This window comes from Cyrtonyx montezumae, unplaced genomic scaffold (assembly GCF_038088225.1).
Source record: "Cyrtonyx montezumae isolate F1298 unplaced genomic scaffold, pur_monq_1.0 scaffold_11, whole genome shotgun sequence".
NCBI lineage: Eukaryota > Metazoa > Chordata > Aves > Galliformes > Odontophoridae > Cyrtonyx > Cyrtonyx montezumae.
Genome location: NW_027071837.1, coordinates 3,984,698 through 4,004,543, shown reverse-complemented (window position 1 = coordinate 4,004,543; position 19,846 = coordinate 3,984,698). Strand labels below are relative to the sequence as shown.

At 50.6% G+C, this 19,846-nt stretch overlaps 2 protein-coding genes across 2 annotated transcripts; one reads left to right on the top strand and one right to left on the bottom strand.

The window, feature by feature from the left end:
• Nucleotides 1–370: 370 nt before the first annotated feature.
• SLC9A6 (solute carrier family 9 member A6) lies at nt 371–16,920 on the bottom strand. Its single transcript, XM_065729811.1, has 17 exons — nt 16,851–16,920; nt 16,370–16,756; nt 13,422–13,621; nt 13,008–13,085; nt 12,316–12,392; nt 11,435–11,547; nt 9,659–9,764; nt 7,598–7,744; nt 7,290–7,390; nt 6,998–7,086; nt 6,694–6,807; nt 5,078–5,189; nt 4,733–4,886; nt 4,596–4,626; nt 3,557–3,636; nt 2,964–3,069; nt 371–2,539 (listed from the first exon to the last, which is right to left on the bottom strand). Exons 1-17 carry the CDS (start codon nt 16,918–16,920, stop codon nt 2,264–2,266), a joined length of 2,241 nt encoding a protein of 746 aa, XP_065585883.1. The 3' UTR covers nt 371–2,263.
• Nucleotides 16,921–16,979: 59 nt separating this feature from the next.
• MMGT1 (membrane magnesium transporter 1) lies at nt 16,980–19,636 on the top strand. Its single transcript, XM_065729433.1, has 4 exons — nt 16,980–17,087; nt 17,251–17,303; nt 18,122–18,225; nt 19,329–19,636. Exons 1-4 carry the CDS (start codon nt 17,006–17,008, stop codon nt 19,489–19,491), a joined length of 402 nt encoding a protein of 133 aa, XP_065585505.1. The 5' UTR covers nt 16,980–17,005; the 3' UTR covers nt 19,492–19,636.
• The last annotated feature ends 210 nt before the right edge of the window (nt 19,637–19,846 follow it).

The window sequence follows — 19,846 nt, the reverse complement described above, 5'->3', positions numbered from 1 at the left end:
ATGGATACCCCAAAAAATCATCATTTGCTAAATCACTTCTTTTGATGTACAAATTGAGAAGTCACTGCCCTCAAAAGCTGAGGCTTACAGCAATCTGTTGGCAAGCTTGAAGAAAGTGGATAAACGATTGAAGTGGGAGGGTCAGAGAAAGGGAGGGATGCCACCAGGGCTGCAGCAAGGCACAGGCTGCAGCTCTGCACCTCGTGCTTCTGCTGCACGGAGCCCAGCACCAGCACTGGCAGCTGAACTCACAGTCTGACCACACAGGAAAAAGCAAGAGGTGGTTATTCATCATACCTCTTCCAAAAGGCGAAACAAACAAAAAGGATGGAGGAGTGACGTAGTAGACCTAAAGTCAACACGTACCTACTTTTTTTAATTATTATTATTATTTTAATTATTTACGTTTTCAAACACATGGAGTTCAGTTACAGATGCCATATAAAATGCACACTTTATGGGATTCCTGCATAGCAGGAAACAAAGAGGCTAGTGCTAACCCAACAGCTACGTTACCAGCGGGACGGCCGTTTATGGTGCAAGGAAGATTCCCTACCTAAACAGAAACAAAGCACACTCCCCTTTGTAGAGGAGCCCTATGGCAACACATAAACATTTTGTTCAGAAGGAAAAAAAAAAGCATTTCCTTGGGGATAAACTGCCAAAATAATTAGTTTCGCATCCATAAATTTAAGGCAATGTTACTTAGACCTGAGAAAATGAAAAAAAAAAAAAGTTAAATTTATTTTCTCACACATAAATATACACTCAAGAGTTTCAGTATCTCCTTTCTCCTCCAACTCTTAGGTGCTTCTGGGGAAAACAGCTGTAGGGAAACTGCTCTAAGGTCTCAGGGTCAGATGCTATGAGCTGCAGAGTCCATTCCAAGGAAAGCTGCTCGGAGGGCTGACCCTCCCCTGGCTCTTTGTCAAATGCTCTCTCTTTAAACACCTCTGTCTGAACTTCTGGAGTGGGTTAACTCCGGAACAGGCTACAGTGCACCAGTAACCCTGACAGGTTTGTATAGCAAAACTGCAGCTAAAACAGACAATAAAATTACAGACAGTGAATTTCGGTGCTTTCCTCCTTTGAGGAAGGAAAAGAAGGATGTCAGGGGTAACGATTTCACTGCACCTTTACAGCCTTTCCTGTAACCTCAGATCAAATCCTGTCACACTAGTGTGAAATCACAAATTGTTCTGCGCTCTTCCTTGGGAAAAAAATAAGAAAATAAGAAGAAGAAAACCAACTGGCAATCATTACTCATTACATGGTAAAAGACGTGAGAGAGATCAGGTGGGGATTACAGACACACAGCATGCTAATGCTAAGGAGTTATTAAACAAAGTGCAATGATTTTGACCATACAGAAGGACGGACAGATGGACAACACCCTTCGGTACTACCCAGGTGCTGAGTGCCCCTGGGAAGCCTGGAGGCACCGTGGCAGCCTGCAGCCATCAGGGCTGGCCGTGCTCGGGTCCACCACATCCACAGCTTCAGCAGAGATTCACTTGCACAAGGACACAGTTGCTTCCCAGATGTGAAATTTGGTCGCCAATTCAGGGTTTGTTGGCTGCTTCTAGAAAGCTGCTGAAAGGCAGAGTCGGCCCTAAAATCTGTGCATGCCCTGTGTAGCTTCTGCGGGACCAGCTCCTTCTCCAGCACATCCCTCCCCTCCATCAGGCTGCTCGCTGCTGGATAACAGCCTGGGGGGGTCTGCCATCAGCCTGCTACAGCAGCAGCCTGGGCAGAGCTGTTGGGTCAATAAAACCAGAAAATCTCCAGATCTCTGCTCAGGTTCCCACACAGCCAACGTGAGTCTGCAGTCTGGCATTCTGCTGACATATCAAACTCAACTATCCAAAGACCAGAGGCAAAAACTAACCCTCATCTGAGCAGAAAGCAACTCTCGCTGCTGGCCAGCACCTCCCGTGTTCAGAGGAGGGGCAGGGAGCCAGCTCCTTTACTTACCTACCTGGGAACAAAACCCTTCATCAAATCACACATTACAGAAGCTCACTGTGTGCAAAAGACTCAACGCTAAAACGGTTCCACCCTACACAGTGCAGTCGACACAGTTTTTAACTTAAAATTGCAGCTTGTTCTTTACAAGTGCTTGGCAGAGAATATTTATATTCTTCTGACACCATATAAATAATATTTATACAGCTTAAACATTTTGAGACATGCATTAGACTTTAGGTAGTACACATTTCTTGATCATATATGCAAATGTTACTGTCAATTAAACCACGCAGCCTTACGCCGGACCGTGCCTCGCGCTATCCAGGACGCTCGACGGCGGCTCCGAATCGTCCATGGGAAGGACCAGACGTGTCCCCCGGATCACAAGTTCATGGTCCCCAAAAGCCAGCTCCCGATCGAGCGCGTCCTCGGAGCTGTTCCCCACGAAGCGCCGCGGAGCGCTGCTGGATGTGACCGAGTCGGTGTTGACGGTGGAGTCGCCGTAGGTCAGGCTGATGTCCCCATCGTTCAAAATGAGGTCAGAGTCGTCGTCTTTCAGCTGCTCCTGGTTCTGGGTAACAGAGGGAAAGTGCTGTTTAATGTTTCCCAAGCAGTCATCTGAAATTACATAGGATACCCCGAGTTGGAAGGGGCACATGAGGATCACTGAGTCCAACTCCAATGGGATCACCCGAACGTAACGGTGCTGAATGAGCACAGGTGCTGCACTGCGGCCTCTCCCACACTGTGGCCCCACAGAGTTGGCAAACACTTGCACTTCCCTGCTGGGAAGACCTGAGAAAGGACACCCACACTTCACAGAACCAGCACCAAGGGAACTGCCACCCGTACACCACGTGTCCCTCCACAGCCAAACAGCCAGCTGAAAAAGCAACGTGCCCACGGGACTCAGCCCGTGTGTCTGACTTCCTCCGTGGCACCCGAGGGCTGCACAGGAACACAAGCACATCAAACCCCGACACCACCGGACTCACCTCGTAGGCCTGAGGGCTCGTCAGGCAGCGGGCTATGGGCCCACAGCAGCCTGGCAGTGTGGTGGTGAGGGGAGGGCCGCTGTGTGTCAGCAGAGGCTTCAGGTAGCTGCAAGGAGGGGTAAGGAAGAACGAGGAACACAAGAGGAGCACGGCTGTGTCAGAGTCAGGCAGGGTGTCTGGGGGATATCACAGCAAGGGAAGAAACACCTGGAACCACAAAACTGAAAGGGATAAGCAACCTGAGTGCAACCAGCAAGAGGGATACAAGCAGATCGGAGCACTGCAGGAAGAGGGTTCACAGCATCCCCTGTCCCATCACCCTGCACCTCTCAGTCTGGCAAACATTAGCATTTGAGAGGGAAAAGAGATGCTGATCCAGCAGGAGGGCTGTAAAAGGGAACGTCCCTCTGCCTCCCTGCCCTCCTGACCCTGGAAATGGGTACTGGAGACCTCTGGGGACCTTCTGGGTTTCCAGGCTGGGAATACAGCTTTGCACTGAGCTAAATGACCACAGGACAGGGAAGTGAGTGCTGGTTCATCTGCAAAGCTGGCATGGGGGATTTGGCACAGCCCAGAGTTCAGCTCAAGGATACTTGTGATCAAAGTTGTACCACATGCGGAACAGCCAGGCGCTTTCTGCCTTCGTGCTCCTCCTCTCACTCTCTGGTACACCCTGTGAAAGAGAAAATGTTATCAGTAGCAGAGCAAAGTACTGAGACTCCAGGGAATGCAGGAGAACAGCTTTCCCACTGCCCCCCCAGCAGAGAGCTTTGGGCGCAGCGAGCACGTGGACATCACTCCCAGCCTCAGGGAGCTTTTCTGCTGGGCCCTTCCAGCTTCTGGCCCCAAGGCTTGGTGCCTCATGGCCAGCAATGTGCCCAGCCATCACTCTTAATAGCAGCTGACAGGGCCATCCTCTTTCCAATCTCCCTTGAGGTTTAATATGCAAATAATCATATGCCATGGGCACCCAGTGCTTTCCTTTTATTGGAGAAAAATACAAAACTGTTCAGAAGGATCTGTGAATACCATTACGCGTTTCATAAGCTATTTGGCTTTCAGATTCCAGCTGCCTGTCTCTCTGGGAGGTGACAACCCAGCCAAAGGCTCGGAACAAAATGAGCCCCTGGGATGCAGAACCCACCCTGGAATCAGCCAGAGGCACAGCCACAGCACAGCCAGGATGCAGCACTCATCTCACTGCCACCAGAGGTCCCTGCTCGGCTGTGTGGCTGCTCCCAGCACACAGAGGCACCACAAGACTGGAGATGCTACATGAAATGGGGCAATGAATGGCACTTCTGTCCTGCATGGGATGCTGGGATGGCAAAGAGCCTCTGTGTCATGCACATTTTGATGTTAACTCCAAAGAAAGAGACAAAATGTACTGCAGCAATAAGACGGTCTGTCTAAACACAGCAACGAAACACTTCTGAGGCTTTCTTTGAAACTGAAGAAAGCCACATTTGTAACTCCAGAGGGCACAGAAAAGCGATGACTCCTACTGACTGCAAACTGCTGAAAATCCTTCCACAGGGAGAAGGGAGCAGAGCAGAGAGGAGCATTCCCAGGCTCCCAGACACAACCCCCTGCACCAAGGAGCGCGGTGCAGAGACAGAAAGCTGCACTCACCACGTTCTCCTGATCTGCATCCACACCAACCCTGTGGAGGAAAAAACAAGCACAGGGTGAGCAGGCAATGCCAGATGGGTGTGCCTGTCATGGGGGAGCTCCCGTGCCCACACAGCCACGGTGGGGGCCATACTCACCGGATGTTCAGGCAGGACAGCATGGCCGTGGTGCCCCCACCAAAAACCCACACCGTGAAGAACACGATGAGCAGCGTGGTGCTGAACATCATCTGCCGGGCGTAGGTGGCCGTGTCACGGATGGCAAGGGCAAATGCCATGGCTCCTCGCAGCCCTGCGAGGGGAAGGGACAGTGGAACAGCCATATGGGACAGGGGTCCACATCTGCTGTGGGTTTCCCAGTGTAGTAACAACATCCCATCGCCCAGATTCCCCTGCTCCACCCAGGGAGTCCCACAGAGCCCTGTCCTGCCCAGGTGGGAAATGATGTGCAATGTGTTTGGAGGCAAGGATGCAACAACGTACCAGCAAACATCATCATATGCTGCAGATTTGTTCCAATCTTATTTCTCCTCCCCAAATTCAGTAAAAATGACAGTGGGTAAATATTGGCAGCTCTTCCTAGGAAGATAGCAAGCTGTGTTTGTACTCGTTAAGGAAACTCTTCTCTCTGTGTCTCCCATCATACCCCACCTCTGCACACAGAACCAATTCCTGCTGCCAAGCAGCAACACAAGGAGCTCTGTAAACACCAGTCCTGTGGATGCAAAGACAACAACCCAGCTCAGTGTGGGAAGAGCATGCTATGCTTCACCAAACTGGAGAGTCACACAGAGACAAACACAAACAAACAAGGGAAATGATGAGAGGGTAAGTTTGACAAGAGAGAATAGAGGAAAACCACCATTTCCCACTGTGGGTTCTCCTGTGCTGTGCTCCTTTTCCACCAAAGCACAACTTGTCCTTTACAAAGCTCAAGTTTTCAGAGCTTCCACAACCCCTGACATTCCTCAGCACACCACACAGCTCAGCTTGAAGCTATAAGCAAGGCCTCATTCCCAAAGATTATTCAGCAAAATGAAAGCAGCAGCAGTTGACAAGGAAAAAAAAACCCTAATGCTCTGTTTCCACAGCCTGTGAGATACAAGAGTGAGCAGCCCCTTAATACTGCTTCTCTCTTTGTAGCTGTGTCTTTTAATACCAGTGCTCAGATGGCAAAACTAATCTTGCAGCCTCCAGTATTTAGTGCAGCCTTGAATAATGCTCCCAGCTTTTATGGTTTTTTTCCTGAACATCATGAATTTGCATAAGAGACGTATTTCATGTTCCTTCTCGTGAATGAGCTACTTCGTCAGCGTGCCAGTCAGTTCCTGCTGAAAAGACTGAGCACATCATTTCAATCCAAGCACCCAAGTGCAGTTCTGTGATCTTGGCTCCCTTTACCCCACTGCAACCTTGCCAAAGGTAAGTGGGGAAATTCAGCAAACCCCGCTGGAAACTCACAGGTCAGCACTAGTGAAGATAACATTTACTCATCTGTACAAACATGCTGCAGTGCAGGCAAAGGGTGAAAATAATTCTGCACATCTGGAACGGCTTCCCTGTGATCTGAACAAAATTCTTTCAGATCCTCACTTTTCTGAGATGTACCAGGGCTGGTAGCGTGGTCTCCACTAGCATCAGCCAGCAGAAGGGAAAATCATTTCTCATTCCATCACTCAGAAGCATCTCCTATAGCTTTACTATGCTATTTTGACTAAAAAGTGCTTTTTTTTCAGAGTTAAATGGAATAGCATAGAAAGAGGAAAGAAACTGCTACATCACGAGGTGACTGTCTGCAAAGCCACTCCTGTGCCACACTGCCACATGATGAGGCATCACGTTCACATCTGAGTCCCTGCAGCAGCCAATGGATGGCCCCTGGAAGCAGACAAGGCAGCAAGAAAGAAGGAAAGCTGGAAAAACATTGTCATAAAATAAACAGCAACAACGTCACTACACAGGACAAATCCTCTTTGAAAAATAAAGCTAGGCTGAGTGGTAAAAAAAAAAAAGGCATTTGTATGAAAAACCACAAACTAGGAATGAGGAACTTCTCCTTTTCTTTTCTTGTTCATAAAAAAAAAGGCTCTAAAGGATACAAAAGCCCCCACCACGAAGGTTGGGTTAAAGATGTGGTTCTGGAAGGTGAACAGTGCAAGTCCCATGTAGGAGAAGATGAAGTTTTCTGCCAAGAAATTCAGAAGTTCGAACAACTGGAAGAGGAAAACAAATTAAAAGTGAGTTAAACATAGATTTAACAAGAACATTAGCCCATCCATCACAGATTAAACACTTCTGCAGAAGCAACCCTAGCAAAATGCAGCTGCAGACTGACAGATGCACTTCATTCTGGATAGAGAGAAGGAGAGAATACTGAACTGCAGATTCAAAGGGGGCTCTCACCTGCTTAGTTCTGTGCTGGGACTCTGTAGATAAGTTGTTATAGGTGTAATGGGCCTGCGTGATCCCACAGAAGAGTACAGCCACCACACCTGGGGAGCACAGCATCGTGTTAGACTCCTGGCCACAAAAAAGAAGCTAAGCTGCATCCCAGCAGCACGGGGTTCAATGCAATGACCCTAAAGCCCAGAGCAACTAAACTTATGGAAACAAAGGGAGAGCCCTCTGTGAGAAGCAAAACCCAACAGCACCACCATCTGTGCACACTTCTATCCCACGTGGAGCTGGAGCTTGCCTGTAAAGCCACACGCTTCGGCCAGCAGGAAGGTGCTCCAGGACATCAAGAAGAACAGGCCAGTCTCCAGCAATGGGAACTCCCGTAGCTTGGTGAACTTGGTGACGTTGCAGATGGTTAAGGACAATTTGGAGAGCAACCGTAGGTGAAGGGGTGTGCAAGCTGTGTGTCACAGCAGCACTGTCCCCACGAAGGCCATGGTGCTGCCTTTCATTCATTCAGGCATACAATCACAAAGAGCAGCACAGCAGAAAAGGAATTGGTTAGGAAAAAGCATGGGGGGAAAAAAGAACAATAACAAAGAAAAGGATATTAAAGCTGTCACGACTCCAGTAGCTGCTCCCATTGCAAAAGATCCACTGAAAATCCCCAGGAAGATCCCGATGGACTTGAACATGGCCGTGACATCAAACGTGTGGCTGTTGTCACCTGCTGGCTGGTATGCAACAATTGAACTGAAAGAGGGGAGAAAAGCACACACAAGAACAGAACACTCCTTAGTCTGCTTTGCAGAATGCTGTGACCACTGCAATCTGTGAGCATGAGAAAACAGAGCAGCGGGGAGGGAGCAAAATGCCCCTGGCTCCCAGCCCCACTCCTGCAGCACAGCCACCCTAGGAAGGCTCTGCATTTGCTCCTTCCAGAGGAAAGGGAGCATGAGACCAAAGCTCACCTCTTGCACATCCCCTGCAATTGCATTTGCTAGACAACAGTTCATCACTTGTGGGGGCCTGGCATCATCTCTTCATAAAGCCAGGCCCTCTGGGAACACAGAGCATTTAAAGGGGAACCTGTACTTCTCTGTTGACATCACAGAGGTGGCTGATACAAATGTCCCCTGGAGAACTGCAAGTTCCTCAGTTTTACTGCATTTAACATGCACTACACTTATACTGCACCGTTCTGGGCTCTGAAGTGCAATCTTGCAGGGCAGCACAGTGGATGGCACAGGGCTGGTTCACAACCAGCTTTCTTTGAGGTACACGTGCTGAGAACATTAACTCCTGCTTGGCCATCCCTTGGCTGCCTCTCGGACTGACCTTTGGACAGCTGCTGTTTAACCTCCTGAGTTACACTGGAATGGAAAGTTACCATCGCCCACACTTCCTTCAGCTCTCCCCCTAATAACAGACCAACATTTTTCTGCAATAAAAGTGATAAACCAACCCTTTCCAACTTGTAGTGGGTCCCTTCCCTTGCTATATTCCCTTGCTTTCATAGATATTAATTAATATAATCTTTTTACACTGCAATCACAGGTTTCATTTCTTTCGTCCACCTTCTGCTTCCCATTCACCACCATGGTCTCGTTCTGTGGCTTTGCTGTTTGTTTAGTGTGGGTTTTTCTTTTTTAATCCCAAATTGGTTTCCCTGTTTGGATGCTGGTTGGGCACTTGACCCTCCTGCAGCCTTCCTCCTGCTTTTGCTTTTTGCCCCCTAACAAAACACCACTCCCTGTGCCCTTTGGAAGCCACATTTCAGCCACTGTGAAATCTCCTTTGGGAGAAGCAAGCTGAAGCCCAGCCCCACTCTGCACACCATTTTTCAGTTCTGGGTTCAGTTCCCCTTTTACAGCCAGGTTCCCTGCCACCAACTCTGTCACAAAGCTCCTCCTTGCGGGACAGGAGCGATGTGAACAGTTCCAGAGGTGCTCAATTTAGTAAATGCAACCCAGTACAGAGCTCACAGTGCTGCCTCCACGTCAGTAAAACCCACGCAAGCAGCATGACAAGTATTCCAGAAATATTTTCTGCATTAGTCGTAGCTATAAGTTAACCTGTCACTACTGCAGACATGGTATATTTCCAGATCAGCTCCCATGATGACAACACAAAGGCAACGTGGATAAAATATGCCCCACATGCAGAGGACATAAAATATTAAAGAATATTATAAAACACTCTTCGGCAAGGCAGACACTTTCTAGTGTGGGTGCTCTGCACAGGATACCAGCTCCACAAATCCCCTCTTCTTGAAGGACAGACAGTGGGCAGAGAAAGCAGACAGCTGCTTTTAGCAGCTATTCCCATCCACACCAATGCAACGTGTGTGGGTGGGGGGCAGGCAGGAGCAGACAATGAGCAAGGGACTTCAGTGGGATCCTGTGGCTGGAATACAGATGCAGTGCTTTTGGTTTGTCAGGGAGGCTGGGTCAGCAGGTCATCAGAAAGCACAACACTGAAACTCCAACCCTCACTCCCCAGCAGTGTCTTCAAGGAGAGTGATCAGAAGGTCACTACAGCTTCTGACACTGCATGGGGAATTCTGGTCTGGCCAACACTGAGTTCCTGAGCGAGGCCAGGTAGCTCCCCCACAGTGCCCAGCACGTAACGTACAAAGCAATTAAAGTAAAAACAGAACACACTTACGAAGACAGCACTATGGCAACGGCATCATTGAGAACGCTTTCGCCAAAGAGAAGGGCATAGAGCTCAACATCAACCTGGAGTTCATGGAATATGGCAAGAACAGTCACTGACAAATAGAAAAATAGAGAGACATTCAAAAAGGTGCCATCAGTTTGCTGTCATCGAAGACAAAAAGTCCCTGTTAGAAAGCTGCCTTCCTGTACTTCCAGTGGCTCCAGCTGACACACTGTGCTCTTCCTGTCTTCCTTCTGATCTTCAAGACACAGATCTGTTTTATGACTGACCTTCTCATCCTTTTAGGAAGATGCATCCTGGGCATCAGGTCTGTATCCCAACACAGCGAGCAGTCTGCTGCTAACTCCAGCCAGCTTCCTCGAGTGTCCTTTCCAACAGTATTCTCAGGGTGTCCTTTCCCTCTTGCACACTGATGGTTTAACCCATATACTGTGCTTTCAGCCATAAAATCTTGCTCCTATTCTCAAGCTTGAAGGAGGGATGTGACACCAACTGCTCTGCATCATCTCAAAGCATTACCCACAGCGGCTGCCTGACCTCTGCCCATCTGCCTTCAGGTTCCCCACACACCCATAGGGTGCTCTTCCCATTGCAAGGACTCCAACCACCAACACCAGTGCTGCAGGGAAACCACAGAGAGGAGGTTCAGCCTCAGGGGGACATGCTTGGAAATCACATCAGCTTGATTTGTTTTAAGGTCTGAGGGTTTTTTTTTTAATAAAAATATCAGGAGTAATAACTACACCAATATCTGGCATACCCTAGGGAAACATAAAAAAATACACTATTAAAAACCCATGAGGAACACACATCTTGCTTTTCTTATTTTGCACCTTGCAGACAGACACAGCTGCTCTGCAGGGTTAGATTCTGCAGCATTGTTATTGAGGCATGCACATACACAGTGCTCCTTAATTTGTCTTCAAAAATGGAAATGAATGATGAGATAAGCAACTAAGAGCCAAATTCATCACAAGTGACAGCCAGTGACACCTGTTTCAGAAGGGCAGAAGATTTGGCTTACCCAGGCATGCAACCCTTCCCTCCCATGCAAAACTGACCAGTGTCTGCATTTACAGAGCTCCCAGAGCTACTGCGACTCCACCACACCCTCCCCAGGTGCAGCAGCCAGGCTGCAAAGAAAGAAACTCCAGAACTGGTCAACAAAGGACAGGAGGAAGGAGAGGCATTTTCGTGGCCCTGTGCTTTTAGGGGAAATTGGAATGTGCAAATAAACAGCTACCATTAAAAGCAACTGTCAAGCAAGTGAAAAGCAGATGGATGAGGTGTGGTTTTCTTAGTTTTCATTTACAAAGTACTTCAGCAGACCAAGTTGTCACTACTGCCCTCAGTACTACTCATTAAGATCAATTTTCTGTTAGATTAGCCCCCTCTGAAATCCCATCCAAATGGAGGCATTTGGTTTTACTGAGGGTGAACTAAAACCTCCAACACAGCACATCTCATTCTGCATTCACCACTTGTGCAGGATGTCAGAAGCAGACGACAGACCTGTTTCAATGGACCCAGAAAAGGCAAAAGAGAAACAAGACCTCACAGCAGACCAAGACTTAGAAAAGCAGAAGTTTGGAAAGTAGATTACACATCACTGGAAGGAAACTAAGGGGAAGAAAGCTGAGAATGATGCAAATAGATTAAACTTAAAAATACAGAAAATGGGAAACTGCACAAGTTTCAGATCTCTCCTTTCTTCCCCTTTTCCCCAAACGCAAAACAAAGGAAGAAGGACATCTAACATACCTGGGTCAGTAGCTGATACAATGGCCCCAAAGAGGAGGCAGTCAGTGAAGTAGAAGTCTCCCCCGAGCTGCCCAGTGACCTTCATCAGCGCGACACAGCCGTACATGACTGAGCTGCAGAAGCAGAAGAGGCCACTGCTCAGATGTGCAAACAGTTCCCCAGAATCTGCCAAAGTAGCCCCCAAAAGTTGTCCAAGTGCAGGAACATCGAAGAGCTGTGTCACATGAACCCAGCATGACACAACACTGGGGTCCCAAAGCAGAGTGCAGGACTGTGGAATCCACAGCACTGAAGTACAGCACCAAGAGGGGATGGTACTGAAACTCCTCTGCCAACAACACAGCCAAGAAGAGCAGCAGCCAGGGATGTGGGACAGGCCACAGCAACACCTCTGTGCTGCTTCACAGGCTTCATGCCAACATGTTTCAGTGGGACAGCCTTGGCCTCACTACAAAACGTCCCAAACTTCCAGCTGGGAAGAGATAAAGCATGCACTGAGCTTGGCTGAATCCCTGCATCTCCAGTGGAAAATGCCATACAGCCACAGGCTGCTATTCAGAATGGGAATTATCTAGCTCCCTCTGTGCACACAAATAGTTTGAAACACAATCTGTGTTTGCCAGGCATCTGTTTCCAGCAAGTAAGGGCAGGACACGTGTTTATGATCCTGCTCTTCACTCATGTGTCTCATGCTTGCTAGGACTGTGCTCTCAATAACTTCAAGTTAGTGCCTGTTTTTTCCACCTGCCTGGCTGCATGGGGAGATGTTCTGTATGAGATACAGAGGGAGCACTGCATACAGAGAAGCCCCAGGAGCCTCCCAGCCCCAATCCACATGCAGCTCTCAGCCTCCCGAGCACTGCCCAGCCTCAGCTGCTCACCCAATCACCAGGCAGGAAATGGCAGTGCCAAGAAAAGCGTATGCCAGGATCGATCCCAAGTTCCTGAAGAAGTGCCTCTAGAAGATATATATATAAAAAAAAAAAGAAAAATGAATTACACTTCACTAACAATTTATTTCAAGCTGTGCCAATGGATACCCGCAGCAACCTGTGCCCAGTGCGAACGCTATGAGCTGTGTGAGCACAGCAGCACGGTGTGCAGGCAGAGCAGCACAGCTAGTGCAGTGTTAATAAACATGAGAGTATTTTCCTGTACTGGTGTATTTAATAAGGTGCTGCTCTGAGCCTTGGGAACTGATTTCCTAATGCACATGAGTCCGCCTTCCTTCTCCTGCAAGCTAAACAGGATCGTTTCCCTCCTCGTTTCAGAGCTGCTGCTTTCTAAATCCTTCCCACCTCCCCAAGTGTTTCAAAAGTTGGGATGGCTGGAACGGCCCAGCTGACATCCAAACCCCTGCACAACCCCATGCTGCCAATGGCTGAAATCACCAACTCTTCCTGGAGCAAGGACGAGACCCACAACCCTGCTTCCCCACCCTCCTGCGTGTGCTGGGAACGCTGTACTCAATTCCACAGCTGTGGCTGCTAAGCAAGCATCAACACACTCTCAAATCTTATACATACTCTGGGAGCAGAGGAACTGAAAATGCGGGCACTGTAAAGGCACGTACCCTTTTTAAGCTGTAGCCTGCATAAAATATAATTGGAGGAAGCAAAATGTTGAAGAACACCTCAGGATCAAAAGTCACCTGTAAAACAAACCAACAAAAAAGCAGAACAGTTTGTTAAGGTTTTGCAAGATGAAACAGAAGGAAGAATGAGGTATGAGATACCCTGTACACCACCAGGTGAGCACGGAGGTGTCATGGCTCTCTCAGACCCATAGCCCAAAGTCTAAAGCAGCTCAGGTTAAGATCAGTTGCAACCAGAGCTTCATTACATTGCACTTCAGCTAACAATGTATAGAACCAAAGCAGAAACCGATTTCAAAAAATCACTTAATCCAACAGATACAGGGCTGCTGTATTTGCACACACCCACTGGAGCTGGTGGGGAACACCCCATCCCTTTGCCAGTACCCTTACCTTCCTCAGCATCTCGTTGTCCTGGACATTGTTGAGCTCCTGGGCACTGATTTCTCCCTTCAGAGTATACTCGTAGAACTTCCCGCTGACGTTCACCAGCAGGGTGGCAGGGCTGGTCTGCACCTGGCAGCTCAGTGTCACGTTGTTCACGTCGCTGGGGACGTGGATGCCATAGCGCAGGACCACACCAACCAGGACACCTGGGGAGAGATGCACAAAGGGCCAGGATGGTCACTGTGAGACCCGATAGGACTGTGTATTACCAGCAGAGAAATGCTTTCTGGCAGGGGATTAAAAAAGGTACCAGAAGCTGTCATGAGGACAATGAGCATCTTTCCGGCCCAGGCCGGAGCGAAGGGATGCGCACAAGCACTGCTTAGCACAGCAGAGATAGTTTGGGGTCACTTTTTATGCCATCAATTACCACGCTCTGACCCAGCAGAGCTATTCTATGCACCTCTACTCCTTCCATGAAGCAACAGGAATATCTCCCTTCTTCCCCAGACAGCAAGAACCTATGTGCCAGGCAGTGAAGCCACACAGCCACCTCCCGACCAGGGAGCTTCCCAGCAGCAATCCCTGCTGCATCAACTCCAGTAGCATTGAGTGCCAACCACTGTGCTCTGCTCTGTGCCCTGATAGCTCCACCTCTGAACCACCAGCACCAGCCTGAGGGTGAGCCAGCACTGCTCGCTGAGGTCCAGCAGGGTGGATTTGCAACTCAGCAATTTGTATGTCACTCCTTGTTTGCAGCACAGCTCGTTAGCTGCACGCTGAGGTCTTCCATCCTGATGATGGCATTCACCTGCATGAGCTCCTCCAGCTCCCTCTGTCCTGCATGGTGCACTGAGTGCTTTCCCAGCATTGCCTCCTGACAGCTGCGAGGATGGGATGTCCCACGGACCTTTCCTATTTGGCCTTCTGCACAAAAGAGTTTGGAAACTCCACGATTCAAGCACTGCTGAGCCACAGAAATCCTTGAGCCAGAAACTCCCACGGCAGCTGTGTGTCTTCTCAGCTGGAATCCCACCCAGGGACTCCAGGACTCACCACTCTGAAATGAGATGCCCTGCTCAGGGGGAAGGAGGGAGAGGTTTCAGTGGTGGCTGGGAATTCAGGAAGGATCCTGACTCACCCACCTCTTGCCTCTTAATCCCTGTCCCATAGAGGGGCTACATCTGATAGCAGTGCTCATCCTCACCCGCTTGCTTACTCACACAGCTGTTCCCAGCCCTGCATGCCAGCCAAATCCCTGCTCCAGCCAGGAACAGGAGAAGGAAGGGGATGGGAACGCTCTGGAGCTGACCTTTCCTGCTCACCTCCCATGTAAGGGAGCTGCCCAGAGGCTCCTGGCACAAACCTGACCCAGACAGCCCGACTTGTCAGACACCAGCACCAGCCCCAGGCTAAGCAGACCAAGCCCAGCACGTCCTCCTCTTTCTGATGGTCTCTTAGGAAACAGCTCAAGATCCTCTGGCATTTGAAGGGCTGTCCTAGCAGCAAGCTGTGAGCCGCCCACCGGTTTCAAAGTTGTACCAAAGTGAGAACTGAGAGGGAGCTGAGCAGGGAAACCTGACACCAGGAAGCTGTGAGCAGCTACAGGCAAGGCCAGAGAATCCACAGAGCTCCTCTATGCAAAGTGCAAGATTACTTTCATTGCATTTATCCCAACTTCATTAAAAAGAATGAAAGCCCATGGGCATTTGTTTTTTCAGGTGCTAAGATTTAAAGCGAAGACTTACAACAGCAGCACAAGGAAGCCAATGGCACATGTTAATCTGGGCACCAAAAGTTAAGAACAATGCAGTGAGCACCTAAAAGCAGAATGCCAACACCCAGCTGGGATAAGTCCAGGGGCCAAGTGGGAACCAGTACAAGGAAGCTGAACTTCTGGAGAAGCTCTGGCACATCCCTGCCAGCCCCCGAGCCGAAATAAAACGAGACTGCTCATTTAATTGGCTTAAATGCTGAGTACCTGGGGTGTGGGAACCTAATTTTAAACACTGAAATGAAGCCCAGGGGCTGCTGAGCACCTATTGTCTATCCCAGCAAAATAACTCCAGCTCCTGAACATCAGCCTTGAGCCAACAGTGTAATTTGTAAGGCATAAATCCACCCGAAGCAACAGCTTATAACTCAGGGTGAGAACACAGACACCAGGGAGCTGTGAAGCATGTCAGCAGGAGGAGATGCGTTCAGAAGTTCTCAGTTCTTGGCGTGGTTTCCTTTTTCAAGGCGAAAAAGACAAGCTTTTACAACCTGCTCCCCCGCCCAGATGCGAGGGGCTGTTGTGCAGCCCATGTGCTGCAGCACCTCCACATCTTCCATCCGCTTCCCCTGGGCTGAAAGCATCACAGGGGCCAAGCTGAAGCAGCACTGACTCTGTTCCCGGCAGCGGGAGGGGACAACCGTGCCCCCGCAGGGCTTGCAGGGAGGGCTGAGCGCAGGCACCGCGTGCTCCTGAGCTGCCCCAGCCCCTTCTGAAGGCCACTTCCAGCTGAACCGTGGGACAACAGGAGGCGAGGAGAGCAGCGAGCCACTGCCCCCAGAGCCGGGCTTCCCCCTGCAGCTCGGCCACGTCCCCGCCGCGCAACAGCCGGGGTGGGCAGCACGGACCGGGGCGGACTCCAGCACCCATCAGAAGGCGCCTTTATGTACGGATAACGCTCAGCGTTAATCATTCCCCAACACAACGCCCGGCCCCGCGCTGCTCGGCCTCACCGCGTGACCCCGGCCCGGCCACGCTCCACGACCACGATAAGCAACCGGAGCCGCAGCACGGGCCGCTTCTGCGGAGCTCAGCACGGGGTCCCCAGCACCGCCCGCAGCGCTCGGAGCGGGGACGGGAGGAGAGAAGGAGCGGAGCGGGGAACCACTCCCGGGGGAGTGGGGGGGAATGGGGGGGAGGGGGTGGGCCGGGTGGGGACAGCCGCGCCCGCCGCCCTCACCGTAGATCATGGCGAGCCCGGTCTCGTGGAGGAAGCGGGCGCGGCGGTGTTTGAAGAGCCAGATGGTGAGGATGGTGAGGGTGAGCAGCAGGATGAAGACCAGCAGGTTGGCGCTGTCCTGCCGGTGGCTTTCCTCCGCCGCTTTCTCCGACACGATCTCCTCCTCCAGAGCACCGGGTCGCCCCGACGCGGCCGCCATCCCCACCCACAGCCCCGCCGCCAGCACCGGCCCCGAGCCCGGCCACCGCCGCGGCCCCGCCATCGCCCCGCCAGCAGGAAGCGGCGCCGGGCGCACGCGCGGGGCGGGGACGGCGGCGCCGGGAGCCCGGATAGGGGCGGGGAACGCGGGGATGCGGCGGTGCGCGGGAGGGGGGATGTACAGAGCGGCTCGCGAGATGCCCACGAGGACGGCGAAAGGGGAAAAAGCCCTCAACCGGGGCCGCGAGTTCCGCGTGGGGCCGCGGCCCCGCGGCTGCGCGACCGCCCCACGTGGGCGGGCGGTGGCCTGGCCACGCCCACAACGCCGCGGGCCGTCCCGCCCGTGACGTCATGACCCCGCGCCCCCGGAGCGGGGCGGGGGGGGCGCCGTCTCGTGACGTCATCACCCCGCGCCCGGAGCGGGGCGCCGCGGGCACGATGGCGGCCGCCTCGCTGTGGAAGGGGCTGGTGGGGCTCGGCCTCTTCGCTTTGGCCCACGCGGCTTTCTCGGCGGCGCAGCGTGAGTGTGGTGGGAGCGGAGCCGCGCGGGGGTGGCGGGGCACCGTCAGAGCGGCGGGCAGCTCGGGGCCGGGCCGCGGGGCGGAGGGGCCGTGTCCGCGGCGGACGGAGCGGGCCGGGATCCTCGCGCGCGGTGTTGAACGCTCCGCGTTTGTGTGTTGCAGATCGCTCGTACATGCGGCTGACGGAGAAGGAGGACGAGACGCTGCCCATAGATGTAAGTCGGGGTCGCGCGGGTGCTGCGGCTCTCGGTTGCTCCCTTGTGCCGATGCGGTGGGCAGGAGTCCGCGGTGGAGCAGCTTTGAGCTTTCATTCGAGTTTCTTCTGTCGAAAACGTGATTCATCCTGAAGCTGTGTCTGTCAGAAACCAGCATCCCGGCCCAGGCCTCCCTCTGCTCTGCCCCTGTTCTGACACCTCTCAGCTAGGCCGTTCCTGAGCACGGCCCAAGCTCCAGAGAGCTGCTGCACTCATCTGCTCTGCAGCAGAAACGTCCTCCTCCCTCTGGCTCCTGTTGGCTGACGTTTGTTCATCTAGCATGGCTCTGTGCCCTCTTGGTGCCAGCACAACCTCCTTTTGGAAGGCCCTTCTGTATTTTATTCGTTTCCTTTTTAAAATTCCACTTCAGGTCTCTGTTTCTTAACCTGAAAAGTGAGGAGGTGCTTATCCCCCTAAGCAGGACAGGCAGGGCAGCACCTGTCCCCTCTGCACAGTTACTATTTTCCACTGGCACACTTCTCAGATAGAGCATTAGATCCTTCAGTGCACAAGAACAGCATGTAATTCTGCAGATCTCTCCGTGGAGCTGCATGAATCAGTGCTGTTCATGCAGCACGGGCTGTCAGGTGCTGTGAGCTATTCTCATCTCTGCTGTTGAGCAGTCCTGTGCCTCAGTTTCCCCACTGCTGAGCTGGAAGGCACTTTCTGTTGCTGGATGAAGAGTGTAAGAGATGCTGTTTGAAAGACGAGATTTTTTTTTTTGGTACCACTAACAACATTTAGTAATTGGTGTGTTGTGTTGTTCCCCTCTCTTACAGATAGTCCTTCAGACTCTGTTAGCCTTTGCAGTTACCTGCTATGGGATAGTACATATCGCAGGAGAATTTAAAGACATGGATGCCACTTCAGAGCTAAAAAATAAGTATGTTTTATTTCTTCTCATAAACACACGTGTCCGTTAGGCTCCGTGCAAACTGAGTGTGTGAAGTGGCAGCACCAGGCCTGGCCTCTCTTCACTCAGCTCTTTCACACGCAGGAACAATCACATCTGGGGAAGGCAATAATGTGTGGAAGTAAAGACAGAGTTAGATAATGGAACAAATTAAATACATTTCCCCATTGCTTTTCCTGTTCCAGAATCCTTCTGTGCAGACTTGTTAGGGGAATTAGATGTTTGCCTGGGAAGTAAGGGCTCGACAGTCACAGAGCACTGTTGTGAGATGCTCTCACAGATTGCAAGGCCCTGTGCCTGTCACACCCTCTGTTACCTATGGCTTCTTCACAGCAAAAGCCTGTGTTATTTGAATCCCATGGTGAAATATTCAGGGCAGAATGGCAGATTTCTGAGGATTTCAAGAAAATAAGGAATTTTGAATTGAGGTTTTTGAAAAGGATATGAAGTTGGGGTGGTAGAGGTGGCCTTTCTGGCCATTCCCATAAACCTAGGAGAATATAGAAACTAAACAAGTTGGCATTGCTATACTTCATAGCACATACCTAAAAGCCTGAACTTCAGGCTTAGAAGGGAATGGGAAACTGACAGTGTTACAAGTCACAAGGCTGTCACATGTGGCAAGCATGCAAATAACCATCCACTGATCTGCCCCTAAGCTCAAGGAAGGAAAGTGAGGTTTGATAGCAGTATGGACAGCCTCTGTGTGTCAAACAAGCAGAATTTGTCGGGCACCTCGGCTTTGTATTTCATGGGATGCCATCAGCTGGCTGCCCAGGGCCCCATCCAACCCACCCCGAACACCTCCAGGGTTGGGGCACCCACAGCTTTGGGCAGCAGTGCAGAGCCTCACCACCCTTGGAGTAAACAATTTCTTCCTGACATCTAACCTAAGTGTCCCCTGCTGGTCTGAAGCCATTCCCCCTAGTCTCGTGTAAAAACTTGTGAAGTGAGCGTGGCCTTGCTGAGTTTAGCTTTCAAAACTCGTATTTCTTTGTCTGTAAAAGCTGGAATACCCTAGACTGACTCTTCTAAAACAGTATTAACGCTGACTTTCTGCCTTTATTTCGAAGGACATTTGACACGTTAAGGAACCATCCGTCTTTTTACGTATTTAATCATCGTGGTAGAGTATTGTTCCAGTCCCCAGACACAGTGAATTCTTCTTCAAACCAAGATGCTTTGTCATCCAGCTCATCACTGAAATTTCGAAAACTTGAACCTCTGCGCCGCTAAGACTTTTACAGATTCCAATCATAACCCGGGACACTGAGGTGTAATATTGAAGTCGGGGATGTAAACACTTTTTTTAATTTCTGGAGCAGTATTTATATTGATCTTCCAGACTTTATAAAGTATATATATATATATATATAAAAAACTAAGGACCTTCTTTGTACGCTGTTAATGCAAATGAATTGGCAATGCAGTGTAAATTATTCTACAGTTGTGCTGTGAAACACATCTTCAAAATCTCATATACTAAAAGTTGCAGCTAACCTGACTTCGGCCAAAACAGAAAAGCAGCTCATTTTTACCACCATCACTGTTCTTTGAAAAGAGTGCTATTTATTTCCTCAGTTTGCTTGCA

Excerpts from the sequence above, each read along its gene's own strand:
- MMGT1 (XM_065729433.1), top strand. The coding sequence starts at position 17,006 with ATGGCGGCCGCCTCGCTGTGGAAGGGGCTGGTGGGGCTCGGCCTCTTC. Across the intron at positions 17,088-17,250 it reads GGCTTTCTCGGCGGCGCAGC|ATCGCTCGTACATGCGGCTG; the intron begins GTGAGTGTGGTG and ends TGTGTGTTGCAG. Across the intron at positions 17,304-18,121 it reads ACGAGACGCTGCCCATAGAT|ATAGTCCTTCAGACTCTGTT; the intron begins GTAAGTCGGGGT and ends CCTCTCTTACAG.
- SLC9A6 (XM_065729811.1), bottom strand. The coding sequence starts at position 16,920 with ATGACGTCACGGGCGGGACGGCCCGCGGCGTTGTGGGCGTGGCCAGGC. Across the intron at positions 16,757-16,850 it reads CCGCCCGCCCACGTGGGGCG|CCGCTCTGTACATCCCCCCT; the intron begins GTCGCGCAGCCG and ends GCATCTCGCGAG. Across the intron at positions 13,622-16,369 it reads CGGGCTCGCCATGATCTACG|GTGTCCTGGTTGGTGTGGTC; the intron begins GTGAGGGCGGCG and ends ATCTCTCCCCAG.